This window comes from Crinia signifera, chromosome 7 (assembly GCF_055691185.1).
Source record: "Crinia signifera chromosome 7, ASM5569118v1, whole genome shotgun sequence".
NCBI lineage: Eukaryota > Metazoa > Chordata > Amphibia > Anura > Myobatrachidae > Crinia > Crinia signifera.
The window spans coordinates 177,812,297-177,829,484 of NC_139223.1; the positions used below are offsets into that span (position 1 = coordinate 177,812,297).

General features: G+C 45.0%; 1 protein-coding gene across 1 annotated transcript in view; it reads left to right on the top strand.

Annotated features, from left to right (window-relative positions):
• SPAG16 (sperm associated antigen 16) overlaps positions 1-17,188 on the top strand; it is a 713,525-nt gene that overhangs the window by 326,979 nt on the left and 369,358 nt on the right. Inside the window, exon 11 of the mRNA XM_083154490.1 lies at positions 11,335-11,478. Within this exon, the coding sequence (XP_083010616.1) occupies positions 11,335-11,478 (144 nt within the window). The remainder of the gene's footprint in view (positions 1-11,334; positions 11,479-17,188) is intronic.

A 17,188-nucleotide genomic window follows, 5' to 3' on the forward strand; every position in this document is an offset into this window, starting at 1 on the left:
CCATTGGATTTGCAAGGCTTTAACTAGAGCTTCAGTGACTTTTGCAGTAAAGGCTGATCCTTTATCGCTATTGATTTGTAGTGGGCATCCCCATCGCGGAATGATCTCCTGCGTGAGAATGCGGGCAACTGTTTTTGCGTCTTCGGACTTTGTTGGAAATGCTTCTGGCCATCGTGAGAACATATCAACTATGACCAAAGCGTATTCTTGTTTTCCTGTACCTGGTATATGGGTAAAATCTATCTGCAGGTGAGTAAACGGGGTGGTTGGGTATTCAAGATGCTGGTGTCTTGCTTTGTTGGGGTTGTTTGGGTTGTTTCTAAGACACACAATACATCTGCTAACATATTGGTTTACAAGTTCTTTTGCATTTGTGATGTAAAAATCATTGGTGAGGAGCAGTGTTGTCGTGACTTTACTGTGGTGACCTACTCCGTGGTAGTGTGCTATGAACAGTGAAGCGCTTGTTTGGGGGATGCATGGTTTCCCCTCTTTGCAGATTAATCCAGTCCGTGGATTCTTCTGCAGAATTGGGTATGTCCAATCTGATAAATCAGAGTTAGAGGCAGCCGCCTGTAATTCCGTAAGTAAGTATGTGTCATCTAAGGATGGTGGCGAGATTACGGCCAGTGTGAGATTGTATGTGGATGTGGTAGCAGCCTGTTTTGCAGCAGTGTCAGCAAGGGCATTGCCCCGCGAGATATCGTCCTTTCCTCCGGTGTGTGCTTTGCAGTGGAGGATGGCAATGTGTGAAGGCAGTGTGATTGCATGTAGGAGATCAGTGATTAATTGGGCATGTGATATGCCTTTTCCATCAGCGCCTGTGAAGCCTCGGCGCTGCCAAATCATACCATGGTCGTGGACAACGCCATAGGCATATTTGGAGTCTGTGTAAATAGTGACAGGCTTTGCAGTGTATAGGTGGCATGCTCTTGTGAGAGCAATTAGTTCAGCAGCTTGTGCTGATTGTAGAGGAACTGCTTTTGCTTCAAGAACAGTTTGAGGAAGTTTAACTACTGCGTAGCCTGCCTGGTACGTGTTGTCATTTGGTCGACTGCAAGATCCGTCAACAAAAATTATGTCGGCGTCAGGTATGGGCACAGTCGACATGTCACTTCTGGGTGAAGTTTCTGAGTCAATTGTCAGAGAACAGTCATGTGGAGGAGGTGCCTCGTCGTCAGGTCCTTTTAAGCCTAAAAGGGCATTGAGTATGGGCACCGGTCCCTCTGAATTTGTTGCGTACTTGATAATGAGTGATGGGTTACCTAGTAGGAGTACCTCGTAACCACTGAGTCTTTGGGCTGACATGTGTTGTGTATGTAAGCCTTTGAGAATGGACAATACGTTATGTGTAGTATGGAGAACGGTACTGTGTCCTAAAGTGAGTGCGGCAGCCATTTCAACAACCATTGCACAGGCAGCCAGTGCTCGAAGACAAGCAGGCATTCCTTGTACAGTGACCGGCATTACCTTTGAAAAGAATGCGACGGGTCGCATTTTGCCTCCATGAACTTGGGTGAGCACACCCGCCATAGTTTTACAGGTGTCCCTTGCAAACAGGTGAAATGGCAAAACATAGTTGGGGAGACCAAGCGCGGGGCTTTTAACTAACATTGCTTTGAGCTTTTCATATGCAGAAAACATTTCATTTGACCATTGTATGACTTTGGGTTTGTCTTTGAGTGTGCATTGTCTCAAGATATTATCGTAATAGGAACAATCAGAAATCCACTGTCTGCAGTAATTTACCATACCCAAGAAAGACAGCATATCTTTCTGGGTAGCTGGGGTGACCAGGCCCAGTACAGACTGTATGCGTTGTGGGCTGATTTTCCTTTCTCCCTCAGAGAGCACAAAACCCAAGTAATTGACATGCTTTTGACACCATTGCATTTTTGTTTTGGACACCTTGTGTCCACATTCACATAACCAGTTTAACAGTGATATACCATCCTCCCGGCTGGCCTCCTCCGTTGGACTACAGAGTAGCAGATCGTCTGCATACTGTAGCAGGACAGAACTATGGGGGGGGTGCCATGGAGCCAATGTGGCTTGGAGGACTATGCTATAGACTACAGGTGAGTCAATATAGCCTTGTGGTAAACGACACCAGGTGAGTTGTTTACCTTCAAAAGAAAAAGCAAAGAGTAATTGGGTCTCTGCGTCAATCGGGATACTGAAAAATGCGTTCTTCAGATCCACCACTGTAAAATATACTGCGTCTGCAGGGATGGCTGAAATGAGTGTGTTAATGTCTGGCACTATTGGTGCAATTGGGACTATGAGGTCATTTACCTTCCTCAAGTCCTGTACAAATCTAATACTTCCGTCAGCCTTGGAGACTGGGTTGATGGGTGTTGAGTATGGTGAGACAACATATCTCAGTATGCCTTGTTCTAAGAACTCCTGTATCATTGGTCTAAGACCTTCAATTTTCTCTTGTGAGAGTGAATATTGTTTGATGTATACTTGACTTGAATCTGGTTTGAGTTTGGCTTTGTATGGCGTACAGGGTATGAAGCCTGTGTCATAGGGACCGTTGGCCCAGATTCCTGCGTTGATTTTGTCAATTGAAGTGTTAAGTGAGTCTTGGGACATTAAGAAGTGTGGTGAAGTGACGTGAAGTCCACTTCCCTTGGGTGAAGGTGTGATGGAGATGCGGAATTTATTGAAAAGGTCCCTTCCCAATAAGTTGACAGGGCATTCTGCGATGACCCTGAATTGATGTTCACCTAAATAACGTCCGTTTTCAGATTGTATGGTCAGTTCGTCAGTCAGGTAAGTGTCAGTGGGTATCCCGTTGATTCCCATTGAAGGAGTAGTCTTTTGTAATTCACCATCATAGTGTAAGGAACACAGGACACTGGTTGTGGCACCGCTGTCTACCAAAAAGGGTAGTTTCTTCCCATTCACATATAATGTGACAAGGGGTGCATCTTCCCAGTGGGTGGTAAATTGGACAAAAGATGGGACACCCTCCTCCGGGCCCCGTCACAGGGTGGGGTCGGACCAGTCAACTCTAAAGCGTACATGTTCTTGAACGGGTGTGGGGCCACGGGCTGCTCTGGGTGGCCCTTGTGTGAAAGATGGTTGTTGAGACCTGTGTGGGCCTTGTGGAGGTCGATATGGTTGTTGTGGTCTTTGGGGTGGGAATGGGCATTCCCTAGCCCAGTGTGTATCTTGGCCACAATTGTAACATGTTGTTTGTTTTGCTATTGCGCTAGTGTTATTATCTCTGTTGTAAGGAGGGGCCCGATGGTGTTGGTGTGGTGGGCCTTGTGATGGTCTGAAGGGTTTCCTTTGACCATATTGGGGTGCCCTACTCTGTCTATTTGGTGGGCCCCTGTTGTCTTGTTGATAACTATGACTAGGAATTGTGGCGGGTTTTTTTACTTCAAAACAACCTGCTGCTTCTTTTTCGTATAGGTGTGTGTCAAATTCCTCGACACTGTCAGAGGTCCAAGAAGAGACACTCTGCTTTACTGATGTTGAGATGGAGCTGTGTAAGTTACTGATAAAGGTGGAAATGAGTAAGTGGTGCATGTCGAGGAAGAGGCCAGCTTCCTCGGTCCAACATTTCCTAAATCTCTTCCAGAATTCAGTGACTGTCTCAGTGGGTTTTTGCTTACAAGCCACTGCTACAGGTAGGGAGGATCTCATTTTAAATACTTGGACCATGTATGTTTCTAATTCAGTCCACATTTTCTTTATCCCCTCTGTGGTATTTAAGGGGTAGTCTGAGGCGTCGATATCTGCGGATTTTACACTAATTGTTGGAACCTTATCCCAGTCCCAAGCGTGGTGATGATCTATAACATTATCGACAATTAATTTGATATCTTCTTGTGTGTAATTTCTGCCATTACATGCCTTTTTTAAATATGCAATGCATCCTGTTGCTGTGACAGTGGGTTTTGGGCAGTGTTTGATTATTCTATTTAGATCCTCTATGTCTATGGGGCTCAGACTGAGGAAGCCGCCGACTTCACGAGCAGGCGGAGAAACGCGTTTTTGAGCCCTATCTTTGCCGGTCCTGTGTTTATCTGCAAGCGCACTTTGAAAAATCCGTGGATTACAAATACTACCTAACTGGCTGGTCCAGTAGGTGAGGGTTCCCAACACAGCTTCTTCCGGAGTACATCTCTGGTAATATACCAGTTGGAGAGACTGACCTTGATTATCCACCACAGAAAGATCATGCAGGACTGGTAACTATGAGATTATATCACTGCCTATAGTAAGCCTCATATTCTCATTCCTGATTCAGTGACTTTAATATTCACAAGAAAAACGGCAATCCCAGCAAAATTAGCTTTTTTGCAAATATATGTTATATGTTGTCTGTCATGTTTGTCTGTTGAATTGTGCACAATTATATTGTTATATGAATTTTTTTGTGTGGATTGATTCCACTTTATATATATATTTTTAATAAATTGATTTTTATATATTTCTAAAAACTGTAAGGACATTCTAATTTTTTCTGGGCAGGATTGCGCTTCTTAAAGTGCCAGATGCTTAGGTATCTGACACTATCTCTTGATCTCTATGTCTATGGGTTTAGTCAGTAATTGATCACCTATTGTCATGAAGGGTGTATGGGTGGTTGCGGTTCCATCATAGATGGCACCAGATTTTGTTGATTTGGGACTGAGTTCATCGATTGTTTTTGATGGATCTATGTTTATTCTTTTTGCCATTAATTGTTGTCTTGTGATCCTGTCTAACATTTGATCCTCATTTTCTTCATGTCCCTCTAAGGGAGGTGTGTCATCGTTTTCGGATGACTTATTGTCTTTTTCATCTTTCTGGTCTATTTTTTCTTTTGGCTTTTTAGGTGGTTTTATACCTGTTTCACCAAATGATGGGGCTGTGGGTTTCAAGATATGATGTCCGACAGCCATTAATTCTGTGTCTGTAATGGAGGGGTATAGTGGACTATAGGGAGGTGGTGACAGATTTTTGAGTATTTTATTACACCTTAATTCTTCTATATTATGTAATTTTGTTGTGACAGATTTTATCTTTCTCTGTTTCTTAGATAAGTTTGTGTCGTACCAGGAGGGAGCAATGATGAGCCATTGTTCTCCTCCTGCACGCATGTATTTCATATCCCACTTGGGATCTGCTGTGTTATATGGCCAGGCTTCTTTATCCTCTAGACAAAGACCTTTGACCATATCCATGAAGAAAGGGTAGTTTGATCCTTCTCTGGGGAAAGGGTTGGGACTTACTGCTTCTGTCCACCCTGCTAAATTGTCTACCCATGGATTAACTAAGAAGTAATCCGTGGATGAATTACGGGCAACATATTCCTTACATGTTTCACTAGGTAATGGGGGTGGATAGACTGTTTTATTCTTACTATTATTTCCACCCATGTCGGGGTATGATTGTGTATCAATATTTCTGACTGTGAATGGGAGCGTGGAAAGTTCTTAATACTCAGACCAGGGGCGCCGTCTCAGTCAGGCAGGTCGGGACCTGTGGCAGCAGACTGTGAGGGTTGGTCTTTATCTGAATATTATATGAACTATATTTCCTCTAAGTACATCCCATTAATATAAAAGTACAAAATGTTAGTGAAACAACAGACCGTCTACGTGACGGTGGACAGAGTCTTGTTGTTATGTGAATACTGTATATGAAGCCTCACGTAGCGTTATCCTTAGAGGTAAGGAAGCATCAAGGCCGCTAGTCTGTTGGCATACAGTAAACAATATTTTCCTGATGTTATTGTGCGTGAACTTACCAACCGCACTTACAATGGTTATACAGATATCAATTGTGTGTTCACTTACCAACCACACAAAGGATATTCAATAGAACAGACAGTTTTAAACATACAATAAATGAAGACAGAAAAGAATGGCCATAAGGAGACGAGTGATCAAATTGAGGTCACTAAATCGGACCCCAGGTCCTGTCTATGTGTCCCAGACACAAATGTCAATGTTCAGATCCCAGATCTGTGTGCGCACATTGAAGTGAAGTCCCTGACTTCAGAAGTCCCAGACTTCGTAAAAGTGTTCTTCTGTTCCCGGAACAGAGATACACGGGTTCAAATTCTGACTGTCTGCAATCCCAAAATGACAAAAAGATTAGTTCTCTGTCAGTCTAGGGACAGACCCAGAATCCCGGACTCGGAGCCCCCAGCTGTTGGGAGATGTATTGTTATCCCTCCTTTACCTGATAGACCTCAATGTGATGACTCCTTAGAATTCCGTGAGAGAGAGACCCTGTATAGAAATGATCAATAATCGGAGACCAAGTATGCAGGGTACAACTCTGGCTTTAATGGGGGACGTACCACATATTTATAACAATACATAGGATGTAGGCTCGACAAGCTAATAGGCTGGCATTTAGGTGCAGAGGTGGGGAAAGTACAGTGTCTAGAGGGGGGGGGGGGGGAGTACAAGTTACCATATAGGGACATGGTGTAGCATACAGCAGTTTCGGACAAATCGCATGGTATACAGTTATCTCGAAGTGCATAACACAGAGTTCAAAGGAACAAGTTGGGGAAGTATTATCACGTGATATGCAGGAAAGGAAACTTACAGAATGTACAGGAGAAACGAAACTCAGAAGTACATTAAGACAAGATGGCTGATTAACCCTTCAATAACACATGTAACTGTGACAGGGAAGGTGGCCCCTCTCAGCTCTGGGCCCCATAGCAGCTGCACCTATGGTAGTCACACCCTTGCTGAGACCCACATGGTCAATCTTGTGCCTTTTACTCCTGAGTGTCCCGTTCTGGCGCTCCCTAGTTCAGGTGTAGCGCTATCCCCTGCCATAACGCACGGAGATAGCGCATATTCCCCTGATCGACGGGAAATAAATCTACCCCTGAGTGCCAACATTGCTGTGAGCGATCCTCCAAATATCCGCTCAAAATGCCAGCATCGCTCACAACGACTGTTCTTTTAGTATAAATAAATACAAATACAGCCGAGTCAATTGATTGAAGTCTAGTTAAATATTGCACCCAAAACGGATCAGTCGCTGTGAGCGGCGCTGGCAGTTTTAACGGATAATTTTCACACCTATTTTGACAGATTCCCTTGCCACTCAAAGGGTTAATAATAATAATAAATACTGTAATCCTGCTTCCACCACAAGTACAGGCAAACCTGGTCTTTATGGTGGGGGCGGGAGTTGATATAAGGGTGACATATGATGGAATACAACATTTAAATGCACTTTTGCGCTCTGGCACGCTCATGACCTGAACCTTAATAGCTACGGTGTTGTGTTACACCGAACCTCCTCGTGCTGTGTAAATGTCACCAGCCAAGTGCACTCATGCACAGCCCTGCCATGAAACCCCGGCACCTTGTCAGTTAATCCGATTGGGCACTGCGGCGGTGCGTTACACATAATAATGGCGTTTGTGTTACAGTAGGATACGTGTAGATGGAGCGGCAAAACAAATATTCATCAACGGATCACACACTGTTTGATTAGTCTCCTACTCCTGGCTTTTGAAAGAATTGTGTAATGATATTCCAGCACCTCGGGGGGCATTCTGCCATACATTCTGCCCAGCCTACGTGCCAGGCTTCACACTCCTGTTATTTCTCTCAGTCTATTATCATCCAGAAACCTGAAGTAAATGTCTACGCGATAAGTTTTGTTTATAAAACATGATATAATTAGAGCTGCGTGAGCTTGTTCGGTTCTAATATGACTTCAAGGTGATGTAATGAATGCTCAAGTGAATTTGTGATTGGAAGACGAGTAGTACAAAGGCCATTTTCTCTGCATCTTCCCTCTTTGTTTATGGTTGTCGGCTTTGCTGTGACTAAAGGTTTAATAAAGTTTTGCTGCGCTGAAAAGAAAAAGGTTCCCGCTTGAACAAAGCTTTATCGCTCCGGTGCTGAACAATTTGCAGTCCATTGTTTTGTGAATGTCCATAGTTTTTATTCTGCTAAAGACAGGTATTATTACTTGGACAATTTTAAGAGTCTTCTTTCTGTGATTGAAATATATGAGCAATGAATGAAACCATTGATGGTCCTCAGTTACATAGGCACAGACTGTAGCATCACCAGCGATGGTCATTATAATCAATGGCAGAACTATTTGACATTGCTATCAAACCATTGATGTTTGCTAGCAGTTAGTGGGCAATGGTCATAAACAGATACAGAAAGTTATATTATATGTAGCAGCAACCTCTGGACAAGTCTTCAGGCCCTTACATATTTTTCCTTTCTGAAATGATTTCACAGATTTCTCCCTGTTTCCAATTGCGCATTATAATAGCAGACCTGTTATCCTCTAGTGGTCCTGTAATTAGTACTACTCTAACCATAATCCTTGTTCCTAACTCCACCCTCCCCACAGCCTAACCCTTCCCCTCCGTACCGCAATACCTGCAGCCTAACCCTAACCCTCCTCTCCCACAGAACAACCGTATATTATAATAGCAGACCTGTTATCCTCTAGTGGTCCTGTAATTAGTACTACTCTAACCATAATCCTTGTTCCTAACTCCACCCTCCCCACAGCCTAACCCTTCCCCTCCGTACCGCAATACCTGCAGCCTAACCCTAACCCTCCTCTCCCACAGAACAACCGTAACCCTCCTCCTAGTGCCTAACCATAACCATCTAGCAGCCCCGACCCCTCCCACATCCTAACCTTAACCTCCATAACTGTAGCCTAACCCCAACTCTCCTCTTCCGCGGTCTAACCCTAACCCTCCTCCTAGTACCTAACCATAACATCCCGTAGCCCCGGTGGCGTACCTAGATATTCATAGGCCCCATAGCAAAAGTTTGTAAGGGCCCCCTATTTAGCAACTGATGGTGATAAATGTATGCAAAACATATTACTTAGACAGCAAAGATGGGCCCCCTTCAGCTCTGGGCCCCATAGCAGCTGCACCCCTTGCACCTATGGTAGTTACACCCTTGCGTAGCCCTAACCCTAACCCCATCCCACAGCCAAACCCAGGCCTTCCTGCGCAGCCTGGCCCTAATTCCCCCCTCTCAGCCTAGTCCAACCTCCCCCCACAGCCTGTCCCCTTAGCCCTGAGAATGTGGACACATTGCCTGATGACATTTTAACAATGACAACATCATAACTGTTACCATTGTGCTCTCCGCTGTGACGACATACTGTACTGTTGTGTTTAAAAAAACAAACAAAAAACTGGGTCTGAGGAAAAAAAAAGGCTTTGATTTGGAAAACGGATTCCGGTGCCTACGGTGTAACCGTTCCCCGTCCCTGTACGAGGCTGAGATCACTGCGCAGAACCGCACGCACATATCATCGTATGTTATTTTCAAGGACAGGCGTAGAGTTTTTGATGTGACTCTAGTGTGATTTCTCATAGCCACATTCTCATTTTCAGTCCCTCTCAGCTCTGTTACAGACATACAGATAGCTCCGTAATGGAACCTGATGAATGGCTACGATAACGCAGACAGTAACCAGCCAGGTGTCTCTGTTAGATAGCTCCCGTCAGCCGTAGACACTCTCCAGGCATTGCCGCACGATTCCCAGCTCTGATATCTCTGTTGGAAATGTGGAGAGAAAGCAATTTTGCAACAAGGGATCAGATCCATTTTTAGCGGCCGTATTCAGAGACGCATTGAGTTTTGAAGTTATTGTTGTCGTGGGGAGAGAGACCCGAGGGAACAAAATGATGAGAGCATTCAGCCAATCATTTGTGATATGGACACACCGGGGAGAAATCGACGAGGAAAAGAAACACAATTCATAATTTGTACAATAGGAGCCCATCCGCGGGGAACAGCTGGAAATGTTGGAAATGATTGTGATTAGCGGCAGAACCGTTCCCAGCTTAACCATCGCGCTGCCGTAACAGACTCCCAGTGCCGGACTTGTCGCTGCTGGCACCTTGAGGCAGACGTAGGGTGTGAGACGTAATGCCAATGGTTACGCAATGTTGCGGTTGAGCGACTATTGAATGATTTCTCTCCCGTTGACTCGTGAGCGGATTGCATGCGAGTGAGCGGATTCGGCCGGCAGGGGGACGATCATTAGGGAGGCGCTAGGCTACGAATATACGCAGCCTAGCGATCAGACCTGAATCAGGCCCTATGTCGCGTCGTACAAGCGTGTTAAGGGATTATTACAGGTGTCAGGGGCGTTTTAATAGAGAAGGAGGCTCATGTGGATTCTCCTCCAGGGATTGGGCTGAGCGACATCTCCATGCTTGCTGGCCACGTCTCCAGAGTGATAGACACGCGGCTGTGCCACGAGTGCCATGAGGCCCTCTTTCCGCAAGGCTGCACCCCCATTAACCGGCACACACGGCGAGTCCCGAATCTAAATGATAAAATGTTTAAAGGTATTCTAGAGCGGCCCTTAATCTCAAAATACCAACACGTTCAAAATGCCGACATCCGTTATACTGACATGGTCAAAATACCGACACATTCAAAATGCCGACATCCGTTATACTGCCATGGTCAAAATACCGACACGTTCAAAATGCCGACATTTAAAATATTGACTTGTCAAAAAAGTCGACGAGAGGGTTTATTGAAACCAACTTATATCTCTGGATTTCTCTTCCTCTCCCCATAAGACTTTAAGCAGAGTCTCTCATCCTAACTCCTGTTCCATGGTCACCGTCTACCCCATCTGTGTCAGCCCCTCCCCTTTTACGAGCAGGGCCCTCATCCCTCATGTGGTTTTCATTCTCTCACTTAGATTATCTTCTACTCCCTACAACAGCATCTAACCCTTGATTTTGGGACACAGAAGAATTATCACGGGCCTCTCTATTGCCGATGACTATTACTCCTCTGACAATAATGCTAAAGATTGGACAACATAATTATGAATTTGTCTGCGTTGCCCTATATTTAGCAAGGTGGTACAGCCCAGCATGTCTGAGATGCTCACACACTGCTGCCTGCAGAGAGGTCCGTTCCAACATTCTCTCTTGTGGGATTAGAGCTTGGTATAGGTGGGCAATGTGCAGAACATACTCTGGCCATGTGGAGCACAGTATATGAATAAATCAGTATAAATTAAACGTGATATGTCCCACGACAGTAACGTGTACTGTATAATATGTGATGGGGGCTGTATAATATGTGTACAGTATAATATGTGATGGGGACTGTATAAAATGTGTACTGTATAATATGTGATGGGAGCTGTATAATATGTGTACTGTATAATATGTGATGGGGGCTGTATAATATGTGATGGGGGCTGTATAATATGTGTACTGTATAATATGTGATGGGGGTATCTGTCCCAAATATAAAACAGTTACCCCCACTCTCACCAGTCATGAGTACAATTATACTTAACAGACACATTTATTTTTTCTTTTCCCAGTGTGGCCTTGCACCCCCGTAAGGAGATTCTGGTAACAGCCAGCGATGACCGTCTCTGGAAGATGTGGTCCATTCCCAACGGGGAGATCATTATGACCGGGGAAGGACACTCTGATTGGCTCTCCAGCTGCTGTTATCATCCAAAGTAAGTAAATATCTTCATCATAATGTCTAGTGTCTGGTCAATACTGTCTTCTGTACTCGACAGGAAATGCAGTACTAGGGTCTTAACTAAAGGGTCTTTGCACGCAGTGTGAGGCCCCGGGGATGGCGCTTTTACTACCCTACAGCAAAGCACATTGCCTGGAACACCGTGCAACCAGTAGCGGTACTGTAGAGCGTCATCGGGGGTCTACACACAGGCACTTTGTGGAGTTGCTAAGATCTACTTCCCATAGCTGGTGACCCCACCGCCTGGGTGCGACATCATGACATCACTAACTTAATGTGCAGAGCTGGCACAGGGTGTACTGCTGTACTGTTATAGTGCTGTTCAAGACCATACAGAGGCGGATTTAGACCTCATGGAGCCCTAGGCAAGATACCGGTTTGGGGCCTTCCTCCAACCAACCATAGCACTTTATTTTAACTGTTGATTGCAGCCGCCATCAATAGAGTACCTTGTCGCTTCCACAGTCTACCGATAAATGCTCAGCTGTGTGAACACCGGTATTTCCTACAAATCAGGCTCCAGGTCTTTTGGAAGTAGCTTAATACATACAGTGTGTCACATTGAAAGTAAAATGACTGACCACAAACTGTACCATGGATGAAACCATTTTGTGTGTCCAAACATTTTTATTATCCTATTGAAGAACATCAAAAGGACTCTGTGAGTACCGGCAGGTCCATTTGATGTCATAATGTGGTGCAATGCTCCTCTGGGTGTGTGGGAAGGTACAAGTGATGTCATAATGTAGTGCAATGCTCCTCTGGGTGTGTGGGAATGTCAATGTGATGTCATAATGTGATGCAATGATCCTCTGGGAGTGTGGGAAGATCCATGTGATGTCATAATGTAGTGCAATGCTCCTCTGGGAGTGTGGGAAGGTCCATGTGATGTCATAATGTGGTGCAAAGCTCCTCTTGGAGTGTGGGAAGATCCATGTGATTTCATAATGTAGTGCAATCTCCTCTGGAAGTTTGGGAAGGTCTATATGATGTCATAATGTGGTGCAAAGCTCCTCTTGGAGTGTGGGAAGATCCATGTGATGTCATAATGTTGTGCAATGCTCCTCTGGGAGTGTGGGAAGGTCCATGTGATGTCATAATGTGGTGCAAAGCTCCTCGGAGTGTGGAAAGATCCATGTGATGTCATAATGTAGTGCAATACTTTTCTGGGAGTGTGGGAAGGTCCATATGATGTCATGATGTCACACGGTAGTCTAACAATGCTCCTCTGGCAACATTTTGGATGCTCAGGGTATTTATGGGGCCCCTTGGGACGGGACACTTCCGCAATGCGAGTCATTAGACGGAAGTGACGTCAACAGAGCCCATAGAAATATATGCTCCGGTGTTACATCCCCTTTTGCTAAGTGTGTTTGTAACTTCCATTACAATAAGACACTTTTGCATTGTCAAAGATATGCGTTCCAGCTACGCCCACTCTGATTGGATGGCGGGTAGAACGGTTTGTAGTACTTTTATCTTATTATTTTATTCCTTTATTGCCGCAAATTAATATATACACATGTACTGGATGTATCCAACTTAAGCAGTGGTTTTTATTAGGTCTACAGAATATATATATATTGTGTGTGTGTGTAAAAGTTTATTTATACAGGTTACTGAACCCGGAAGTGATGTTTCATATCCGGTTTATAAGTTTATATGCCGTTTTTCAATGGAATGATATACTGTTTCCTACGATCAAAGTCCAGATTTACTGTACTTTAAATTTTTGCTTCATTAATATAGGTCTGTCTCAGTCTAGTTTGTTTATATGTTTATATGTTTTGTATGCATAATATGTATTTTCTTTCGTAATGAGGTCTTGCAATTAGTGAGGGTATTTATAACCGGCCTGAGGCCTCCAACCGTCACCTTGAAAAAGCTGCCCTTTAAGTGACAGCGAAACGCGTTGGGGATACTCCTGAGACCTTGCACTTTACCTGCCCACTCATCTGGTCCTGCTGCAACTCTCATCCCTCATCTGGAACACTTTATACCTCCAACCATGAACGCACTTTAAAGAGGATCGCTCCATCTCTCCTCGTCCTTATTGGACTGGAACACCTCCAGTGGACACCTTGGATTACAAAATTGTCTCCAGCTATCACTTTGGCTTTGGACCCCATTGGACTTCCCAAATACTAATATACATTAGAGAAGATCCCCCCATATTTGCAAGTCCTACATCAGACTGGGATACCTCCCTGCGTCTATCTTGGAATACCATTGACTCCAGGGGTTACCATTGGCCTAAAAGTGGATTCCGCATTGGGAGATTGACTGACCAGTGCAGGTTATATTATCATCAATCATTCAAGTCTCAGTGACTCAATGGTTTTACAATATGTACATTAATGTCATTATTAGCAATTTGCTTTTCTTTTTATTTATTAAATTCATTTTTTTATCAATATAATTGTTTAAATTATTAACCGAGCACTGCATATTCTTCTTTATTCACGTTTTATTCACGTCTGACTAGCCCCGTTTGTAGCTGCTCTTATTGAGTAGACAGCCTTCACAAGCGCTCTATAAAGTTATTACTGTACATTTTCTTGGGCCATAGACAGGCGTCTATCAGTGGCGTAACTACTGTAAGGCAGCCCCAGCTGCTGCTTGGGGGAGCAAGTGGCAGCATGGTCTGTGTGGGCTCAGGCACCTGCACGACGGACTGACATGCTGCTGCTTGCCGCTGCCCACTGGTCGAGCACCGGAGGCGAGTCAGTCGCAGCGCGGGTGCGGCCATGGCAGAGATGACAACTCCCCCCACTGATTCAATTGACTGTACACAGAGCTGGCTATTGGCTACTGTGTACAGGATGGGCGTGCTAGGGAGGCTTGGGATGCGTTGGAGCCAAGGGAAGCAGCAGTTTCTGCTGGTCTCTTCTCCTCTCACTTGGTTCAGCTTCTCCGTTATGCTTGGGGGGGGGGGGGGGGGGTGTTAAAAAGTGCTAAATTGCTACAATCACACCCTCTCTTATATTATGGACTATAAATTTCAGTGATCAACCATATACTGTACAAGATAGTGACACCGCGGTACTGATAGAACCGGTATGGGGCTCATGTAGAGTTATATTTTGTTTTCTTAGTAACGATCCATGAGAAGCCTTTCATTTCCCCGACATAGTTCTCTGTTCTTTATTCGCTGTCCCAGACGCCTCTGTTACCTCCAAGGGCAGCCTGGGCCCGGTCTTCGCTGACAGTGTTGATCTTGGTTTCATAACACATCAAAGATCAAAGTTTTGCCAAGTCCAAATAACTTGTTTGCTGGTTAGCCCAAAACCAGTTTGTTTAATAACGATGATGTTCGGTGGCTACATCAATTATTTTTTTTCCCAGGGCTTTTCTGTGCGAGACACAGTGAAGTACTCTGATGTTAATTGGGTTTTCTAGCTGATGATCTATCGGGAGATCAGAAAAGACATTATTATCCGTCAGCAACCGGTTTGCGGCACTCGGAGTCCTTTCTGCTGTCCGTAATCCTCAGTAACCTTCATGCCACGTCTCCTCCTAAAGGTATTTACCACTGATATCGGCTCAATCAGAATTCTGCTGTGCCGTGGAGAACAATTCATCGCATATCCCTAAATAAACATTCCCGCCGTCCGCCCCTTCTGTTATTAGTGGGATAAAATGCAGTGTTTGAGAACAGCTGGAAAAGAGAACACAGACTGTCGCAGAGAATGTTAATCAGATTTTGATAAAACATTGTTACCATGGCGTCCATTGACTCAGACACACAGGAAGCCTCCGAAGATTTTCTCATTAGTGGACAGTCTGTAATCCTTTCAAATAGCCTTACTCTATATACTTCAATTATCGAAATTAAAGTCAAGCGCCCTTATTTGCTGCACAAAGAAAAAAAAGACATAGGAATACATTTTCGAATGTTTAATCAACAAATATATTTCCTACATATATCACAACCTCTTCATTGTATTCAGTTTTTTTTAAGGGACCTGTCAGCTCCCACATAAACTACATTACTGACTAATGGCCCATACACACTGGTTTGAGCGGCTTTCAGCTCAAAACCGCCCAGTGTGTATGCCCCAGCGGTGAGCGCTGCTGCGCGCTCCCACAACATCGCCGGGAAACCTGCTCATCTGCTGGTTATACCAGCAGATGAGCGGCTTTGAGGACGGCTTTGCATTGCGCTGCGCTATGCAACGCCGTCCTCCCCCCTCCGTTGGCGCCGGGCAGGGGGAAAGCCGCTCGGCATTGAAAGACTGTGGACACAAGCTTGAGGACGATATGGGCATGGTCGGCATTTACAAGGTCGACACAAGGTTTTCACTTTTTTGGTGTACAGTGAATTGGTTAATACTTTACTATTCAAGTGGGCATAGAGTGAGGCTGCCCAAAGCATGGCGGGTGCAGGGAGCCATGCGAGGGGACGCGGCACACTTATATGGTGTCCATGCCGACATTGACAGCAAAAACCATGAAAAACTCGTGTCCACCTTTTGAGCGTCGTTCCTGCCCATGTCGACCTTAAGCTTGTTTTGACCACCTGTCAATGTCAACCTATGGTGTGTCAACCATTTGTCTTGACCTAGACATTGTGAGAACAGCCTGTAGCATGCAGAGAGAAGCGACACAAAACATTGTAAAAAAACCTGTGTCAACATTTTCCACATTTTGTCAATATCGTCTTTATGCACTGTGATCCATACAGTGGCGTAACTTTTTTTGTGTGCCCACCCCGCCGGCAATTTTTTCTGCCCCCCTTTAAAATAAAACCCACCTCCCGCCTCCAACCCCACTACTTACCGCCGGCGCTGGCCCGGGACCCGCAGATCTACGTGTCTCTTGTCTGCGGTCCTCCTGGCAGGCTTAATAAAAATAACCCACAAAAAATGTCCGTCCCCTAACAGCAGACCGTTTATGAGGATGCTAGAGGAGGCCGACGCCTCCTCTAGCATTCTCAAAAAGTGTCTGCTGTAAGGGGGCGGCCATTTTTTGAGGGTCATTTTCATTAACAAACCTGCCAGGAGAGCCGCCCGGGACTCCAGACAAGAGATAAATAGATCTGCAGGTCCCGGCGGCAGCTTGAACAGAGGGGCCTTAGCAGCAGGTTAGCGCATGATAGCCCCGCACACCCCCTGGCGCCCACACTTAATCAGCGCCTCCCCGCGACCGCGTGGTCTGCGGGGCTATTGTTACGCCACTGGATCCATAACCAGTTTTCGGCAAAATGTGCATCACTGTGGGGCGGATGTATTAAGCCTGGTGAAGTGCTAAAGCGGTAACGCACCAGCCAATCAGCTCCTAACTGCTGTGTTACAGGCTGCATTTGAAAAAGGACAGTTAAATGACAGCAGCTGATTGGCAGCGGTGTTATTACCTTCCACTTTATCACTTCATCGGGCTTGATAATTGTGCCCCTGTGTTTGTACTATGAGTTAGGACTACACACAGTATGCCGCTTATAATATATTCCAGAAAACGTCCATCGTATGAACAGTCAAAATGATCTCCTGCGAATCTGAAGCCCTTAAGGTCATGGTCAGCGCAAGCAAAACAGTGACTCAAAAACTCTGCTAAATGTCAGCACGGAGCTGTGTTTCTTTAGCCCAAGTTAAACAAAGCAGAATTTCTCTGCATCTCAACTGTGAAGAAGGATTCACAGTGCGGTTTGACCTCACTATTTGAAGGTCTTATTCATCTACACAGAG